Raw genomic sequence first — 18730 nt, 5'->3', positions numbered from 1 at the left:
TAGTCTGTCTCCATCGCTTGTGCTCAGCCTTTGAAAACTCTAGACCAATAGTTATTGAGTTTGGTTTATTCTCCCATGTAAGACTGGCTGGAGCATTTCCTCCCATGCAGAGAATTCTATTCCACTAGGAAAAGACATCAGTTCAGCTTCTCCACTGTATTACTGCCAAATGCTAGAGCGCAATATATTGTAAGTGATTTTTAACTAAAAGCTAATGTGAAAATGGAACTGAAACCAATGTAAACATATTAAGTTTAAAGACTATTTTCAGATGTTGTAGAAGGGAAAATGATTGTTCCTTGTCCTTAAAGTCCTCGAGGACACATTTCTTTCTCTGAGTCATGATATTATTTTAATTAGATTACATTTTATTGGATTTTTTTTTTTTTTACAAATTGTAAAAATACTGCCTTTTTATACATGCATGGAAGAAAATCACATTGAAACCATTCTACAGGGGCAACTCATTAAACAGATTTAAAAACCAGGAATAGTTTATTTATGTCTTATTAAGACATGTATATCTAAAGTGCATTATGTTACAAAAATATAGAAGTCAGCAGCACCAAGATAAAAGTTCATGGAAATAAATACATTATTCAACAAAATAAATTATGGTAAATGTGACAAGAAGAATTGTCATAGCACAAAAATCCCCCCCCCCTATTCACAATGTTCAGATGTGCAGTTTTGGAAAGCATCTGTGGCCAAGTTTTTATTTTGATACATTTACAATATTTACAGATAATAAATACTTCTAACTCTTTCCATATGTTCACTATTACAGAATACTGCAATGTGTTTTCCAAATATCTCAGCTGAAGATGTCAACGCCTCCTGCAAAGAAAGGCAAAAGAAAAAGGAGAAATCATTTTTCCCCCCACATAAAATAACTGGAATCAACATTGCTAGTCTCAAATATAGGGTGTGCCTGCTGGAAGAGATGATGAGTACGGGATACATTCATGCTTTTTTGTTGTTGTTGTTCAGTCTCTACTGTACATGGCTTTCAATACAATGAAATTAGCAATGTGAAATATTACAGATCAGTTCCAAGTAGCTGATGCTTTGCAGCTGGGATGTTCCTCCCTGCCCCCTTCCCCCACCATAGTTATTACCAACACATTACATTTTAATCATCATTTAGTGTACTTTCACTGAAATCTAAAACTAGGTGTGGGCTGAAGAATCTCAATCAAGGTCATAATGCTGAATGGAAAAGAAACAAATTAACTCGAGAATACAGTATACTGCTAAGTCTACCAGCTGGCAAAAGCAGCAGCAAAGCAAAGCTGAGAAATCTGTCTTCCAAATCTAAAACAGACAGACAAATTCCATTTATGTACATTGAGCTTTGTTTCCTGTATAAAACCCTTTTCCCTTTTAGTCACTTTACATTTTCTATTGGGGGTGGCCATTGGGCATAGATCTACACTTCTGCTCTGAGCTGTATTCTCTAGTCTAGCTATTAGTTATCTTTCAGAATGTTATGTTTCCACTTCAGGAAATATACTCTTCTCTATAGGTGCCACATCCCCAAGTGTTATCTGACTTATTTACAACCTAAACGAAGGGAAGGAGTTGTAGTAGAGAACCACAGGAACAGACTGACCAGCATTCTTACAGGGATTGAGGATAGGATGGCTGTTTGTATCAGTACAATGAGCAAATGACCTATAGGCTAAGCTCTCACTTCTATAGTGGTCTGGTCACCTGTGTCATGCTGCCAATTGGAAAGGAGGATTTCCACACATCAGCTCTCAGACGGTGGTCTGAATCCACCCTAAATCCTGACATAAGGCAGAGAAATCCATGGGGAAATAGTAACAATTAACAAACTATAAGTTTTCTGATTATTTTCAAGTTCCTTGTACTTGAAAATAAGTTCCTTCTTGTTTTGACAATGAAGAAACCTTCACTCAATTGAGTGGATCCAGAATCTCATTTGGTACATGCCAGGATGATTTGTAACCTCCTGAGTGTACAAGCTTTTTATGATTTGTTGGGCAAATGTGCAGTACTAGCAAATGTAATTGGCTATGTAACAAGAGCATATAAAAAGGCATTCTTAATACTGCTTATGTTAATATAAAATTCTGCCTGTAGGACACTTTTAGAAGCCTTAGTAGCCACTTTCACAAACACCACAAGAACTTCCTATTTGGTGCCAAATTCACTATGTGTTACTTGGCATTGGACATTCTCAGTTTATATGAATAACTAAAGTAAAACACATTAAAGTTTTTAAAAATCCACATTGGGAAGATTGCACCTGGCACCCAGAACAAATGAGAACTGCCACTGGGAACATAAGATCTGATGGCTTCAGCATTACTGCTTTTGTGTAGAGTGTTTCTTTATCAGCATTACACATTTCTGGAGGTGATTGAAGGTGATTTTTTTACAGTAAGGGGGAGTGAATTATATGGTGAGCAGTTCTTGAAAGTTATGGTTGCCATGTTAAATTGCCACTTCACAGAAACACAGCTAAGAAGAAAGCCCGGAATCCTGAATACAGCCAAGCAATGTTCTGCAATGTCTGTTAGATAAACATATGGGAATCAGTACTTTTATTTGTATAGCTTCCTAATAGCCAGTAAGTTATATCCTACCCCTGTTTGTTCATCTTTTCCTGAAGTAGATTCCTTTTAAATAATGGATTTCATTTATTTTACTTTCATGTATTTTTCTTGAACTAAAAGACAGAATGAGATTATCTCTGTGTTTACAGGGTCAGTTGGCATTTCACAAGGTGTGAAATGTGCAAGGGTGTGAGGAATAACCAGTTTTAATAAATGAAAGGTGTTACCTTTAAATAGGATTATGGAACTATGCATTTTTATTTACTTTATCTAACATGGGAATATCATAAATCAGGTGTCCCAGTGATATGTGCATTTTATGGAATTCAGGCTTGCAGAACAGCTGTACAGTGCACCTGCACCATACGCAGGTACACTATATATGGCTTTTAGCTTACGCTGATGCTGCACAGCAATACAATGAATGGCATGTGTGCCCATGGCACATGTGCACCGCCACGCCCAAGTCCCATTATATTCAATGGGGCTCGAGCATACATGTTTTTTGCCTTACGGGGGGTCCGGAATGGACCCCCCAAGTAAGGTAAGGGTCCACTGTACAATAATTTGTTTTATATAAAATTAGAATTTTATGTTTAGTCTGTTCATCCATTTGGCTCCAGATTTAAGGTTGATTTTCTGTGCATTTGGAAGTTTATATAGAAAGTAGATTCAGAATTGCAAAAGCTGCAAAATATTATTGGGAATGCATCACATCCATTCTGTGGGAGCACTAGAAAATCCAGGAGCTGACCTCAGACCTTTCCAATAGGCCAGAGTCATGCAGCTTGCACAGTTGCATTCAACTGTCCCTCCAAATCTAGAGGAACAGAAGAAACCCCTTTTTAGGTTTGTTTTCCATTTGGATGCCTCACCACAAAATTCAAAGAGCTTTATTTTTCACCCTGGTTTGAATCATATAATCATAGAGTTGGAAGAAACCGCAAGGGCCATCCAGTCCAACCCCCTGCCTTGCAGGATATCTACAAATCATCCCCAACAGATGGCCATCCAGCCTCTGCTTAAATACCTCCAAGAAAGGAGATTCTACTACACTCCGAGGGAGTTTGTTCTACTGTCAAACAGCCCTTACTGTCAGGAAGTTCTTCCTAATGTTGAGGTGGAATCTCTTTTCCTACAGCTTGCATCCATTGCTCCGGGGCCTAGTCTCTGGAGCAGCAGAAAACAAGCTAGCTCCCTCCTCAATATGACACCCCTTCAAGTATTTAAACAGGGCTATCATATCACATCTTAACCTTCTCTTCTCCAGGCTAAACATCCCCAGCTCCCTACGTCGTTCCTCATAGGGCATGGTTTCCAGACCCTTCAGCATTTTGCTCGCCCTCCTTTGGACACGCTCCAGTTTCTCAACATCCTTTTTAAATTTTGGTGCCCAGAACTGGACACAATATTCCAGGTGGGGCCTGACCAGAGCAGAATAGAGTGAGACTATTACTTCCCTTGATCTAGACACTATACTTCTATTGATGCAGCCTGAAATCACATTGGCCTTGTTAGTTGCCGCATGGCACTGTTGACTCATGTTCAATTTGTGGTCTACTTGGACTCCCAGATCCCTTTCACACGTAGTTTCATTCAGGCAGGTGTCACCCAACCTATATCTGTTCATTTCATTTTTCGGCCCTAAGTGCAGTACCTTACATTTCTCTTTGTTAGCTTTGGCCTCTTATTCAGGAGCAATTGAAGCAGATTAAGCAAAACAGCTAAACATTCCTACCTTTTATCTAAGGAGGTAGCACACTGAATAGCTTTTAGCTGCCATGGGTTACTAGTTTCATTTCCTCCTGGAGTCCTGGAAGAGCTAAAACTTGGAATATCTTGGACTTTTTTAATGTTACATTTTAAAAGGCTTTTCTCCTCTCTTTGTTTCTGTGCTGGTGCTTTCTTTCTCAGTGTCTTTTAAAAAGGACAATCATATTCAGATTTTGATTTTTTAAAAAACCTTCCTTGATGAAAAGAAAGGACCCATGTGAATGCTGGCTCCTGGACAGTTTTAAAACAAATTGTCATCTTGACTTTTCTGCTAACGTGTAGAATAATATTTGAACCTGTTTTTTAAACCTGCAATTTGAAAGGTGTGTGTGTGTGCAGACATTTGTTTTGAAAAGGCAATCAAGGTGATACAAAGAGTGCCTGGTTCTACCCAGTGCTAATTATGGGTTTCTCCTGGAAATGTTTTCCTAATCTGTAAGGTTGACAATCATTTGATTAATGATGTGGAAATATCAATTCCTGCCAATTCATTAGCATATTATCAGGTAAAGATGCTTTGGAAGCTCAGGAGCCAAAATTCTGTTTCATTTGGCAGAGAAGGAATTTTGCTATTGTTCCCAACTCCTTTTCCTCAAAAAATCTATCTTAAATAAAGTAAAAGTACAAGCCCTTCACTGCCCTATACTGCTGGTGTGTGTGTGTGTGTATGTATGTATATGTGTGTGTGTGTGTGTGTGTGTGTGTGTATGTGTGTATATATATATATATATATATATATATATATATATATATATATATAAAGAGAAAAATGTATTATGATATGCCCTGACCAGGGACGTAGCTAGGATTTTAGGAAAGGGGGGGGGGGTCCAGACTAAGTGCCACCATTATAATGGGGCTTGAGTGCGGCGGCGCAGCAGCACACACCATTCATTTTTCTAATGGAAAGGGGGGTCCGGACCCCAAGACCCCCCCTCTTGGCTACGTCCCTGCCCTGACTTAGAAATGCTCACAGCATTTTGGATTCTTTTTGGATATAATTAAAACCTGGGTCTTATAAATGTTCAGCATTGGTGAAACCCAATGAGTGAAGTCCAGTGGGCGACATCCATGGCCAGGAATTCCTCCATCAACAGAATCAGAAGGATTGCAGCTCCCAAAACCTGCCCTAGATGTCAGGGAAGCCCACCAGAACCCATTTTGGGGTGTTGTCATGCCCTCTGGGGGCAGGAAGAGTAAAAGGGAAGCACCAGTGCAATAATGGATTTGGATCAATATAAATATAGAAAAACTGGGAATAAATGCTGTAGTACCAAGAAACATTTTAAAAACTTTCCTGGGAATAAATTATTTTGTAGTTATTTTAAACCTATTTCATCATGTAGATGCTTTATGATTGGATATGTCCCACATGGCATCTTAAATAGCACAAGAACATAAAAATTCTACTGAAGTTTTCAAGTGTGGGCATGAAAGAAGTAGTGCTTGGCTTACTGTATGGTAGAAAGACAACACAAAAATATCACCTACCTAGTTACGCAGTGCTTGCCTTTCTTTCAATTAGAACATAATTTGAAATGGATAAAACATGTAAATGTCACAAAAAAGTGGGAGAGAGGTACAGACTGCCCTCTTTTTTGTTTCATGCCAGAAGTTGCAACCCTTCACTAGGAACTCCAGTGTCTCTTGCCATGGTTTGGGTACTGCACACAAAGTGACTATTGTTTCAAACAGTCCAGTGCAGTTACATGCATGTCACAGGCAGAATTCTCTTCAAAGGAGCACTGACAATTTGGCTTTTTCTGATTACTTTGCCCACTTTTTTCCAGCAGGTTAAATTTGACTTTCTTCTTCTCTATGTATTGCAAGCTCTCCAGGAAAATCTATGCTCCTGGTCCCACTCTGAAATCAAAAATAGATATACGTCATCCCCCCAGTCTCTAAGCAAGGCTGCATGCTAAGGCACAGCTACATGGTTAGTTAGTTTGAACCTCAGTCACAGAAAACCTTGGTTGAAATATGTGTTCTCTAGATTGTGGCCTGCCTGTGTTAACCTGCTTCAAAGGTAAAGTAAAATAAAGACTGAATGGAATAACCCTATACTATTACATCAAATCTACTTGGATAAGGGGAGCAATACACATCCAATAAAATTAAATAAATGCATATTTTCTAGCAATTCCCATTGATTCATTGGGGCTTAGAGCTAAGTAAGTATACTTAGGATGCCAGTGTTAGAATGCTTGCTCTAATAATCTGAGTTTTATTATTTATATTTTCTTTCTGCAGTGAATGAAAGTGAATGGGAGCTTTAGCAGTTGTTTTAGAAAAATAGTCATATGGATTCTGTGCAAAGTTGTTGCTCTTAAGCTCTTCCCCCTTCTTTGAAAACCTTCTTGTCATATATGAGAGAAACATGTTTCGCTACCCCCAGGGTAATGCTCAACATTTTTCAGCAGCAGTGTAATTGTTTGACAAGCTGGCAGCAGAATTGGAACTGAACTAACAAGTCCTAATAGCAGGGAAAATATTATAACAGAAGGCTGGCTAGCGTTAGGAGATATTGCTAAGAGAAACTTTCCTTGTTCTCCCCTAAGGTTAAAAACAAGAAGAATTTTTGTTAAATGATGTAAATTCTTAAAGACAAAGGCGAAAACATAGCCTCTTTTTTTATATCTGTACAAATTTAGGCAGGGCTTAAATCTTTATAATCTTAAAATGTAATTGATTCAGGGGTAGCTGTGATGGCCATATAGCAAAGTACAAGAACATCCAAAATCCACAAATCAGCCAACCAAATGCATTTTATATTTTGTGCATTTTGGTTGACTGAATAAAAGTATCATTGTTTTGTGCATTTGGGATGTTATTTTACTTTAAAATGTAGTTGTTTTTCATGTCTGAAAAATGTTTCTGAATTTTGAATAAGTACAGAAATTATAATAGACTTGAAATGCATTTTTAGAGTAACTAGTTGCCTAAAGCAGGGACTTCAGTTTGAAATTCTGTTCACAAATTTAGTAACTCACTATTTGTCAATGGCAAGCAAATTTGTTGACCATTTCTTGTTCTCTAGAAAGAAGATATTATTTATCATTTAAAGCAAAGGGAGTTACTATTGGTGCAGAAAAAGAATTCCTCAAATAGTTCTCCCTCCCTCTCTCTGTAATTTAGAAAAAAAAAAATGTGAATTGAATACAGCTTGACTTTGAGGCAAGATATGACCCCTTCAAGTACCAGTTTGGCATCTCATAGAGTTCTCCTTGTGTAAGCCCCATGTATCCAAGAATCAGATTGCTCATGCACAGCTCCTCCTTGCTTCAATGGGACTTGCACAGAAGAACTTTACAGTGAATTCTGTCCATTACCATTTCGTTTCTCACCTTAGCCAGCATACTACTTTGGGAATCATGCCATGGGCATAGGACAAAAAAGGTTTTTGCCTTAAAATGGGAAGGCCTCATGCAGGAAGGATTCATTCAGTCCTCACATGGTACTTAACTGCAACTTTCAGTAGCTCTAGGACTAGCATAGGCAATAGTGAGTAAAGCTGAGAGTTTCAGTCCAGCAACATCTGGATGGCTACAAAATTCCTACCCCTGCCTTAAAGACTGAAGATACTACCTTGTGTTAATATGTGCAGTAGCCAAGGTGTCCAAGAGGGGGATTTGTAGAATTCCACTCCCAGATCCTCTGGAGTTTAGCCAGGCTGAACGAACCCTTCTCTTTTTCTTCTCTTGCTCCTTACGTTTCCCAGGCTTTCCTTTCTTTTTCTTCCCTGGTGTCTTAAGAGGCTGTTCCTTGTACATCTGAGTTTTGTTGGTCTCTTGAGTCAGGTATTTGCCTTCGTCATCACTGCCAAACCGCACAGCATAGTTCTTTGCAATGGTGGCAGGTTTAGGATTTGGTGATACCTCTGGCATAGCTCGGATCTCAGCTGTGTTTACACCTTCAATTAAATTTTGCAGGAAGTTTCTTCTTCGTATATCTTGAAAAGACTTTCCTTTGTCATGTAAGAGCTGGTATTCTGATACAGTCCTTTTACTGCTTAAAAAAAAGCAAAACCCTCTGTTATTAAATCAACAATGGCATATTGTTGTGGAGCCAGTTTGTCAAAAACCAGCCTTTTTTGTCAATATAATAAACATAGGGAGACAACCATCTACCTCTTAGTGCCACTGATAGATATTCTGAAATAATTCCTACTGTGCCTTAGCTGTTCTGTACAGAATCAGAAAATCTAAACTTGCAATAACTCACTAATTATCCTATGCTTAACCAATTGAGTTTTCTTAGTCATCAGAGACAATCCTTGCTAAACAATTATTTAATTGCTGCTGGAAGAATCAGCTGGTGCTTGTCTGTACCTAATGGCAACAAATATCTTCAAAACAAATTCTGCTAAGAGCAAAATTACACTCAAGTTCTTCTGACATCAGCTTTGTGGCATATGCATCATTGCAATATAATTCCTCCCTGCATTACATTGGTAATATCAGAAGGATAAGGTCACACAGAGACAGCCCACCACATGGCTCCTTTCTGTGTCAGCATAATCACAGTTTCCGGCAGGGATAACTCTCAAGAGAGCCATCATGGTGTAGTGGTTTGAGTAGACTACAGCTCTAGCAGATGAGCCTTTGAAGGCCCACTCAGCCATGGAACCCCACCTTGGCCAAATAACATTCTTTCAGCCTCGGGGGAAGGCAATGATAAATCCCTCCAAATAAATCTTTCCAAGAAAATCCTGTGATAGGTTCATTTTTGGGTCTCCATAAGTCAGAAATGACTTGAAGTCACATAGCACCACTCATAAGGAGAAGCTGTGTAATGGGCTCCTCACAATCTGGTCTGAGCTTTCCAATGGTACCAACAGGGCCCACAAATAGAACAAAGAAAAGCAGGTAACATCAAAACAAGCTTGACTTAGATAAGCACATTCTTAATTAAGCATGTAATTATGTATGTCTATTAAAGATTAGTTGCTTTTACTTCTTAATACTGTTATGTGTCTTTTAGGGCTAAGTTACAGGGCCTTATTTTGAAGCAATCAGGTTTCCCCCACCTTTCAACAGAAATGTTATATAAGCTGAGTCTCCCTTTTCCAAAATTCTGAAATCCAAAATACTGTAAAAACTGAAACTTTTTTTCATGGGTGGCTGAATACTGACATCTTTCTTTCTGATGATTCAATGTATGCAAACTTTCTTTCATGCACATTTTTTTAAAAAAAAAATCATATAAAATTACATTCAGGCTATATATAAATGATTTTTATGTTTAGACTTGGGTCCCATTTTCAAGATACTGTATGTCATTATGTGAGATAATACAAATTATGTGAGATATACAAATATAGGTATTCTGAAATAAAAAACAAAACAAAATCCAGAACACCTCTGGTCCCAAGCATTCTGGATAAGGAAGACTTGATCTGTATTGACTTGCATTATGGCAATGCACTAAACCACTACAATCTGCAGATTAGAACAAACCCTCTTCCCTTAGGTGAAAGGCAGAGATACTACAACACTCAATACAAGGAGAGTGCAGAAGTATATCAATCCATTCTAGAATAGGAGTTTGGATTAGTTGATCCAGGGTAGCCAAATTATGAGTTTTCTGTAGATACTCCAAGCGTCCAGCAGAAAACCAAATGAAGGCAAGACATATTTTGCTGAAGACGTTGGTCTAATAGTTGGTTAGAGTCCATTATAAAATGATGGAACAGCTCGGAGAGCTTTGTTTATAGAGTGCCCAACCATCAGCAGAACACTACAGAAAAATAAAGACACTTTTCACATGGATTAGCTCTTTTTTACATCTTGAAAATAGATCTTTTCCCTCTTTTCTTTATAGAAAAAAATAACAGTCAAACCTGCTACTACACTTTAATTATAATCTGGTCGAGCCAAACAAAACTGAAGCAAAGTGATTTGAAGACCATATTTGCTTCCACTGGCTATTCTTAATGTAGGACATATTGTCTTGGCAGAAAAATTTCAGGCTATTTTCTTGGTGCCTAGTTTTTAAAATTGTACACCTTTTATTCACCTGTTGCATCTGCAGCACCCAGCCTCTCATTTACGTTTTTCTGTGCACATCTTAATATTCCCCTAACACTGTTTTAAAGACAACAGTTGCCACATGTCATTGACAGATCTGGTTCATCTGAGCTTTCTTAGTTTTAGACTAGTTAAGTAATGATTTGATCAGGCGTTTTGCAAGCAGTTCATACTGTAATAACCAGGGAGACAAAGGCAGCATGGTCCACAGAAACCATATTGTGGTCCAACAGGTGATCCAAGAACTTCCTGGGAAATAATTAACTATGAGAATATGTCTGTTTTTCCCTCAGGGTAAGGTGGATATGCTGTGAACGGCAGGAAAAAAATGGGAGGTGGGCTGGTTTCAAAGAATGCCACAAGTAGCTGTCCTTCCAGTCTGCTTGAAGGAGAATGTGCTAAGGCATGAGTATGACTCACAGATTACCTGAATGTAGCATAAATGGGAGAGCCAGTGTAGTGTAATGGTTTGAGCACTGAATGATGACTCTTGAGATCAGGGTTTGATTCCCCACTTGACCATGGAAATGCACTGGATGACCTTGGGCAAGACACATACTCTTAGCCCCAGAAAACCCATGAGAGGTTGAATTAAGGGAACTATAAGTCGGAAACAACATGAGGATGCACAATAATGACAACAAATTGTGAATGCAGGAACATCTCTTGTTCAGGGCAATGATGTCTTTGTGATGCTTTGCTTGAAGCTAAAATCAGTTTTTATAAGTCAGGCCTGTTAACCTATCACACTGATTAGTGTTAATTTATGTCAGTCATGGGAGCAGCATGTATAGTTATTGCTCGTCACAGGCATCTCCATGGAAACTAGTCTACATATAGCATTAGAACTATATAGAGACTGACTAGTATATGTGCAACTCAAGGATCAAGAAGTCTTCAATAGTGAAATGAAAAAGAAGTTATCCCCCCTCCTCTCATGACTTATGTAAAGAGTTCATGGCTTATGCATTCAGTTCTTATTGCTTGATTATTTTGCACTTGATGTCTTCCATGTGTGAAATGTGACCAAATGGAAAAATATTATGCCTTATGTGACATCAGCCTATTTGTATAATCTGTTATATTCCTCAGAGAGGTGTATATACTAGGCAGTCTTTCAAATCTGCCCTGAGCGCAGTAGCTTGCCTTAGGCACACTTCTCTGTCTTCCTCTCTGTAATAGGGGATAATCATATTTATTTACCCTTCAGAGTTGTAAGGATTACTAAGGTAATGTAAATGAACTGCTTTGAATGCCTGAAGATACTGTAACAATGCCAAGTGTTGTTGTTCCTATAATTAATTACTTCTTCTTGCACGGAAGTTGCCATGATGTTATAGTCATCAAACGAGTAAATCTGCCTTTTAGACATTGGGATCAATGCAGTGACTGGGAATCCTACTGATATGATCAGTTTAACATTTTAAAAAAAATTATATGTGCTACTAGATTCCTTTTTAAAACTACCAGCAAAACATGACACGTATGGGTGTACATGCGCCCTCTCTCTCTCTCTCTCTCTCTCTCTCACACACACACACACACACAATAGTTGAGTGGTTACTACTTGCCAGGGTCAAATCCAAGAAAACTGTTATGTATTTTTTCAGCTTAAAACAATATAACAGTAGTAGTTATACTTCAAAAAAGCCTTAAAGGTTTCTACTATATAAACTTTAGAATATTAACAATAAAATTTTATGTATCCTCAAAACATTGAGGCAGCATAAAGAAAAACAAAATGACTCAAGAAAAGATGTAACTCCTAGTGGTTGTAGCCAATATAGTATGTGAATCTAAACTTTAAGGTGTCTTCTTTAAAACCACCCTTTAAAAAGTGACCTAAAAGAGTACAGTTCTTATGATAACCATTGTGTCCTGTATCTATCCATCATGTTCCCCACTTATGTTCTCACAACAGGCCAGTGTTTGGATTAACCTACTCCTCTGATGCCACATGAGTCTAGCCTATTTTTATCATCTTTGTCAATCTTGCTATGGTGAGTCATATTATAGTTCCATTAGCTTTTTGCCGGATGCTTTCATGAGAAAGTTTCACCTCCCTTTAACATTTTAAATTCTTAGCTTCATTTCTTTTAAAATACCATTCTCAAAAATCCAGTATGTTCAAATAATGTTGTAACTCTACTAGGGCACAACTTATCTCACTTATCTCACAATCTCTTATTTTCCCTCTCTCTCTTCCTATACCCCTCTCTTAATATTGGCTCCTGTCTTTAGGCTCCCTCTGTAATCTCCCCCCCGCCCCCCCGGGAAACTATGGCCTTTCAATTCTATTATAAAAGCTGCATTGTGTGTCAGTATTCTATTTACGACATTATTTCCGTAAAGATCATCATTCACAGCAGCTCAGCCTTTGGGGTCCAGTAAAGAGGACAGTTGACTTTTTTAGATCATAGAATCATAGAGTTGGAAGAGACTACAATGGCCATCCAGTCCAACTCCCTGCCATGCAGGAAATCTCAATCAAAGCATATCCAACATATGGCCATCCAACCTCTGCTTGAAGACTTCCAAGGAGGGAGACTCCACCACACTCCAAGGAAATGTGTTCCACTGTTGAACAGCTCTTACTGTCAGGAAGTTCCTCCTAATGTTGAGGTGGAATCTCTTTTCCTGTAGCTTGCATCCATTGCTCCTGGTCCTAGTCTCTGGAGCAGCAGAAAACAAGCTTGCTCCCTGCTCAATGTGGCATCCCTTTAAGTATTTAAACAGGGCTATCATATCACCTCTTAACCTTCTCTTCTCCAGGCTAAACATCCCCAGCTCCCTTAGTCGTTCCTCATAGGGCATGCTTTCCAGACCCTTCAGCATTTTAGTCGCCCTCCTTTGGACACACTCCAGTTTCTCCACTTCCTTTTTGAATTGTGTTGCCCAAAACTGGACACAGTATTCCAGGTGGGGCCTGACCAAAGCCAGATCAGGTACAAAACTAAACCTACCATGGCATTACTTTTCTATGGTGAAGGAATTATAAACTCCTGTGAGGCAAGGGACTATGCTGATGACAGCATTGCTAGTGATAAGAGTCTTCCATGTCAGATAGGCTTTTGCTGTGGCAAAAAGTATGCTTAGATAGGCTTTTTGCAGACTAAATGTGCCAAACAGCTACTGGGCAGGAGCAATAGTGAGGGTGACACTGATGGAAGATCCCTCAGTAACAACAACAGTGGCACCATAGCTAATGCTTGTTACTACTGCACATAAGGAGGCACTGGTAAACCTCCTTTGGATATCATTTGCCATGAAAACCCTATGATGAGAACATCCAAAATGAAACAAGAGATAGTACCAGAAGATGAGATACCCAGGTTGGAAGACACTTAGCCAATTACTGAGGCAGGACAGAGGAGAGTTACAAGTAGCTCTGTGGCTAAAGGAGCAACTCGACTCAAGCCGAAATGACTTTCTGCTGTTGATATGCTCAAAGGTGAAAGGAAAAGTCCAAAACAGCACAATGATTCCCTCGGAGTGTAGTGGAGTCTCCCTCCTTGGAGGTCTTTAAACAGAGGCTGGATGGACATCTGTCGGGGATGCTTTGATCTGGATTTCCTGCATGGCAGGGGGTTGGACTGGATGGCCCTTGTGGTCTCTTCCAGCTCTATGATTTTATGATTATATAAGGAACATGGAATGTAAGAAGCATGAATCAGGAGAAGTTGGACATTGTAAAAAAGAAGTTGAAGACAATGTAAAAAAAAAAACAAAACCGATTTGCTCTATTACACCTAATTGACTGGGAGCTAGAATAACTTTGGACTGAAGCCGGGGGGGGGAATGCAAGGAGACACTATTAGCAGCCAAAAAGAAAGAGAAAGCTCATTAGATGAAACTTTTCAAGCAGTTAAGAACAGTTGAGAAACAAAAGTAAAAGGTGACAAAAATAGGGTCAGAACTCTGTATGCAACTGTTAAGCAACTTGTGTACAGGGACAAAAAGAACTACTATAATAATCAATGCAGAAACCTAAAAAGCTTCATGGATTTCTCCACAAAATCTAAGAAATCAAAGGGAACTTTCAACCAAAAATGTAAATGCTGTATGGCCAGCCGGGGAACACACTATATAACCAAGAGGAAATAAAAATATGATGGAAACAATAAATAAAAGGATTATATAAAACAGATTACAAGGATTTTAAACAAAAAGAATTGTACTAATGTGATATCATGAGAAAACTCAGTAGAAAGACAGTCATGCTTGGTAAAGTAGAAGCAGTAGGAAAAGAGGAAGACAGGCAGACTCAGTCAAGGAAGACTTGACCCTGAGCTTGCAAAACTTGAGCAGGGCAGTTGATAACAGGGTGGCTTGGAAGTCTTTCTTTCATAGAGTCACCATAAGTTCAAGTTGACTTGATGGCAGTTAATGACAACAATAACAATAAAAATGAAATAAAACAATATTTCCTGCTGTCGTGTGAATTAGGTGTTTTTGCCACTCTCACAAATTTTCTCTTAACCATATTCATATATATATATATATATATATATATATATATATATATATATATGAAGAAAAATATGTATATTTTTATAGATTAGGTTGGAAAAATTATGCTGTTCTTACTGAAGCACTTGTAACTCAAATACCCCATTTGCATGCCACTCAACTGGAACGTTCTCCTGTACCAGCTTCATTGAGCACACCCTTGCTCTTGTGTAACTCTTATTTCTTAAAGAGGACAATGAGTTGTGCACCATGTTAGAAAAAAAGGCGACATCTGGTTAAAATACTAAAAAAAATCCCCCACAAGGTATTTATTTATTTTAATTTATTATATTCATGCCCTAACTTTCCACTAAAAATAGTGCTCATGGTGGCTAATAAACATCACTAAAACCAAATTAACCAATAAATCAATATAATAATTAATAAGCATTAAACCCCCTTTTTAAAGACCAATTTAAAGAGACATTTTTTCTCTCCCTATACCCTAAAATCAGCAAGACAGGGATCAAAATACTACTTGGGGGGAGGGGGGATATTCTCTAGTCCATGTCCTGGAAGTTCCTGAGGCAGGCCTCCCTAGTATAAGGATTGCTCATCAGTTTCAATTCAGGCATTGCCCACAGAACCTGGTGCAAACAGTTGAACAAACAGGCTGGGTGCACTTTGGTTAAAAGTGCCATCTCTAGCATTGTTTCCCCCTGTCCCATGTAACGTTTAAAAGTTTTTGCATGTGCCTAATCACCGTAGTGGATTCATACAGGAAATAATCCTTTAAAATAGCAGCAAGAAGACAGAAAATTGTTAGGATAACCCACTAGCGGTCTTTTCCAGGCTGCTAGCGAACTTGTTAAATGAATAGTCTGACCCCAAACCAGATGAAGTTAACGCAGTGCTAACATGTGGTAAGCAGTTTTGAAAGAAGAGTTGAGAGCTTATGGTTTCTTACGGCCCAAATGTACCCACACAAATTACTGTATACATTGTATGCCACATTCACAGAGCTGTCATTTAATCTTGTGTATGTGGTCCTGTGGCTGGTATGAATTCAACATCATAAACATGCTGGTTGGGTTAATCTTCTAATCCCCAAAGGAAAAATGGTTAACCAGTCATCATTAGGAAAGTGTCCACTGTTGATGTCTTGATCGCTGTAACTTCAAACAGTCACCCTGGCCCTCATTCTCTTTTACTGACTTCCAAAAGAAACCACTCTCAGCAACTATAATTTGCCTCCTGTGTCCAGCCTTCAGGGACAGATATTCCAAGAAACTATCTTCAGAAGGATAACAGATCTGTAAGGTGCTTTGTGGGTTTAATGGCATTCTCATATTTATTAACTAAGTCAGACTATGTCGTCTTTTACAATTTACCCTTTGATTCCTCTGTTGGAGTGGCATCCAGCTCTGTTATGGGAGCTTGTTGTATTTGGTATCAAATGTAAGATACTGCACTTGGGGCCAAACGAACAAAAATGAAGTGCATAGATAATGGATGGGGGACACCTGGCTTAACAAGACTGTGTGTGAAAGGGATCTGGGAGTTCTAGTAGACCACAAGTTGAACAGGAGTACAGTATTATGCGGCAGCTAAAAAGGCCAATGTGATTCTAAGCTGTAACAATAGAAGTATAGTGTCTAGATCAAGGGATGTAATTGTGCTATTCTGTTCTACTTTGGTCAGGCCTCACTTGGAATACTGTATACAGTTCTGGACACCACAATTCAAAATGGATTTTGAAAAGCTGGAGCGAGTCCAGACCAGGGTGACCAAAATGGTGAAGGATCTGGAAACCATGCCCTATGAGGAACGACTTAGGGCTGAGTATGTTTAGCCTGGAGAAGAGAAGGTTAAGAGGTGATATGATAGCCCTGTTTAAATATCTGAAGGGATGTCATATTGAGGAGGGATAAAGCTTGTTTTCTGCTGCTCCAGAGAATAATACCTGGAACAATGGATGCAAGCTCCAAGAAAAGAGATTCCACCTCAACATTAGGAAGAACGTCCTGACAGTAAGGGCTGTTTGACAGTGGAACACACTCCTTCCTCGGAGTGTAGTGGGGTCTCCCTCCTTGGAGGTCTTCAAACGGAGGCTGGATGGCCATCTGTTGGGGATGCTTTGATTGGGATTTCCTGCATGGCAAGGGGTTGGACTGGATGGCCCTTGTGGTCTCCTCCAACTCTATGATTCTATGATCGTCAGATCAAAGAAGTTGTTCTGGACAATATAGCAAGGACTTAGTTATTGTTTGTGGGTTTTGTTCACTGCAACACAAACTTCACACAAATAGTTTGTGTATCACTTCACACAAACATTTACTCAGAACATGTTTAATATTAGCAATTGGGGTGTGAGAGTGAGTTTTGCAATTAATATTAAATGGAGACAAAATAATCAGTTGAAATAGAAACCGTTTCCCCTGAAGAAAGACAGCACTGATAAATGCAAAAGTTTATGGGACCGGTTCCAGTCCAGAATGGTTTAGCCAAGTGAAGGATGCAACACAAAACTAAACATGGATTTGCTGCATAACTATAGTGAGCAGCCTGATTTTTCAAATGAAGGACTGATAAGGCTCGCAGGCAGCTAATGTTAATGGAAGAGGATGTCCTGTATCCTTATCTGCTGTACAGTGTTCTCTGCCCTAGTTGTTTAGGGAGGTCCAAAGACGGCCTTTTGGAGCCAAGTTCCTATATGTTCCTTCTAATCTAATTTGCATTGGATCTTTTTGTTTTTGCCCCATCGCCTGGTTATCTGTCCACCCCAGTAAATAATCTAAGATCTTTGTATTTATGACACATGCTGTATAACTGTCTTGTCATAGCAGGCTTGAATAAATGAGCGAGAGTAAAGATAAAGCAGGATTAGGGCCTTAAGTAACTAGAGCTCTACAGAGCATTGGTACATAACCACAGTGTGGGATTATTGACCTGGGTGGTTTGTCTGGGTTTTGTTGACACTACAGTAAGATGATTCATGTTAATAAATATGGTGCTAGTCTCTCTCTGTGTGTGTGCTTGGAGTTTTGGGTCCTTCAGATCTGCCTATCTCAAAACCCCTCTTTCTCTCTAAATCCAGGAGGGCGAACACGAATTGGCACAAGCCCCAAATGAGTGAAAGCAATGCCTGTGATCTAAGTGCCATATATATTTCACCTACGGTGCTATCCCCATCGCTGGGATCCATGCCAGTTTGCCTACTCTGCTGGCATCTGAAGTCTCCAAAGTCTCTCCTACTGTAATGGGAGGAACCTCAATGCAGTCGGGGCATGAACAAAAGTAATCCTACCCAGATGAGGCTCTACCTCTCCCCTCAGCTCCCCTCAAGCCCAGGCCGTGTCCTTTAAGGACAGGAATTGCTCCTCTTATCTAGTGCCAACAATCACGGAGAGAGAAATCTGATAGTACATATTGTGCTACGTCTCCAGATAGGCTTCATCCAAAACAACCTTTTGCCGTGATTGTTCGGATGGGCAAAGGGGCCCCACAACATACTCCCAGAATTCCATAGCCTTGAGCCAGTAACGCAGTTAAAGCGGGGCCAAATCGGGTTATTTCTCCTCCTGTTTCTTCTGGGACACATGGAAACCTGCCTGTTTTCAGAGGACCCACTCCGGCCAGGCAACCCACAGCAAAAGAAGAAGCAGCAGCAACTTACAGTCTGCGGCTGCTCCCTTCCAGGGACTTCCCCGAAGAGGGGAGGCAGGGGCTGAGCAGGAAGACCACGAAGCTCCACTGGTGGAAGAAGGAGAGCCGGGGGAACATGGTGCCTCGGCGGTGGGCGACCTGCGGAGGAGAAGGCGAGCGATGAGCAGAGAGCGGGGGCTTGCTGGAGGGGATCCAGGAGAGTCCTAGCCTTGCCTGACCCTCTGGCCCTTCCTC

The 18730-nt window shown here is 39.6% G+C and overlaps 1 protein-coding gene across 1 annotated transcript; it reads right to left on the bottom strand.

The window, feature by feature from the left end:
• Positions 1 to 412: 412 nt before the first annotated feature.
• Positions 413 to 18708, bottom strand: PTHLH (parathyroid hormone like hormone). Its single transcript, XM_042466608.1, has 4 exons — positions 18507 to 18708; positions 7941 to 8360; positions 5847 to 6218; positions 413 to 837 (listed from the first exon to the last, which is right to left on the bottom strand). Exons 1-3 carry the CDS (start codon positions 18611 to 18613, stop codon positions 6200 to 6202), a joined length of 546 nt encoding a protein of 181 aa, XP_042322542.1. The 5' UTR covers positions 18614 to 18708; the 3' UTR covers positions 413 to 837; positions 5847 to 6199.
• Positions 18709 to 18730: the final 22 nt, after the last annotated feature.

Source organism: Sceloporus undulatus, chromosome 5 (genome assembly GCF_019175285.1).
Source record: "Sceloporus undulatus isolate JIND9_A2432 ecotype Alabama chromosome 5, SceUnd_v1.1, whole genome shotgun sequence".
NCBI classification, from domain to species: Eukaryota; Metazoa; Chordata; class Lepidosauria; order Squamata; family Phrynosomatidae; genus Sceloporus; species Sceloporus undulatus.
The sequence above is the reverse complement of the archived record's forward strand: the minus strand, read 5'-3'. Positions and strand labels throughout refer to the sequence as shown.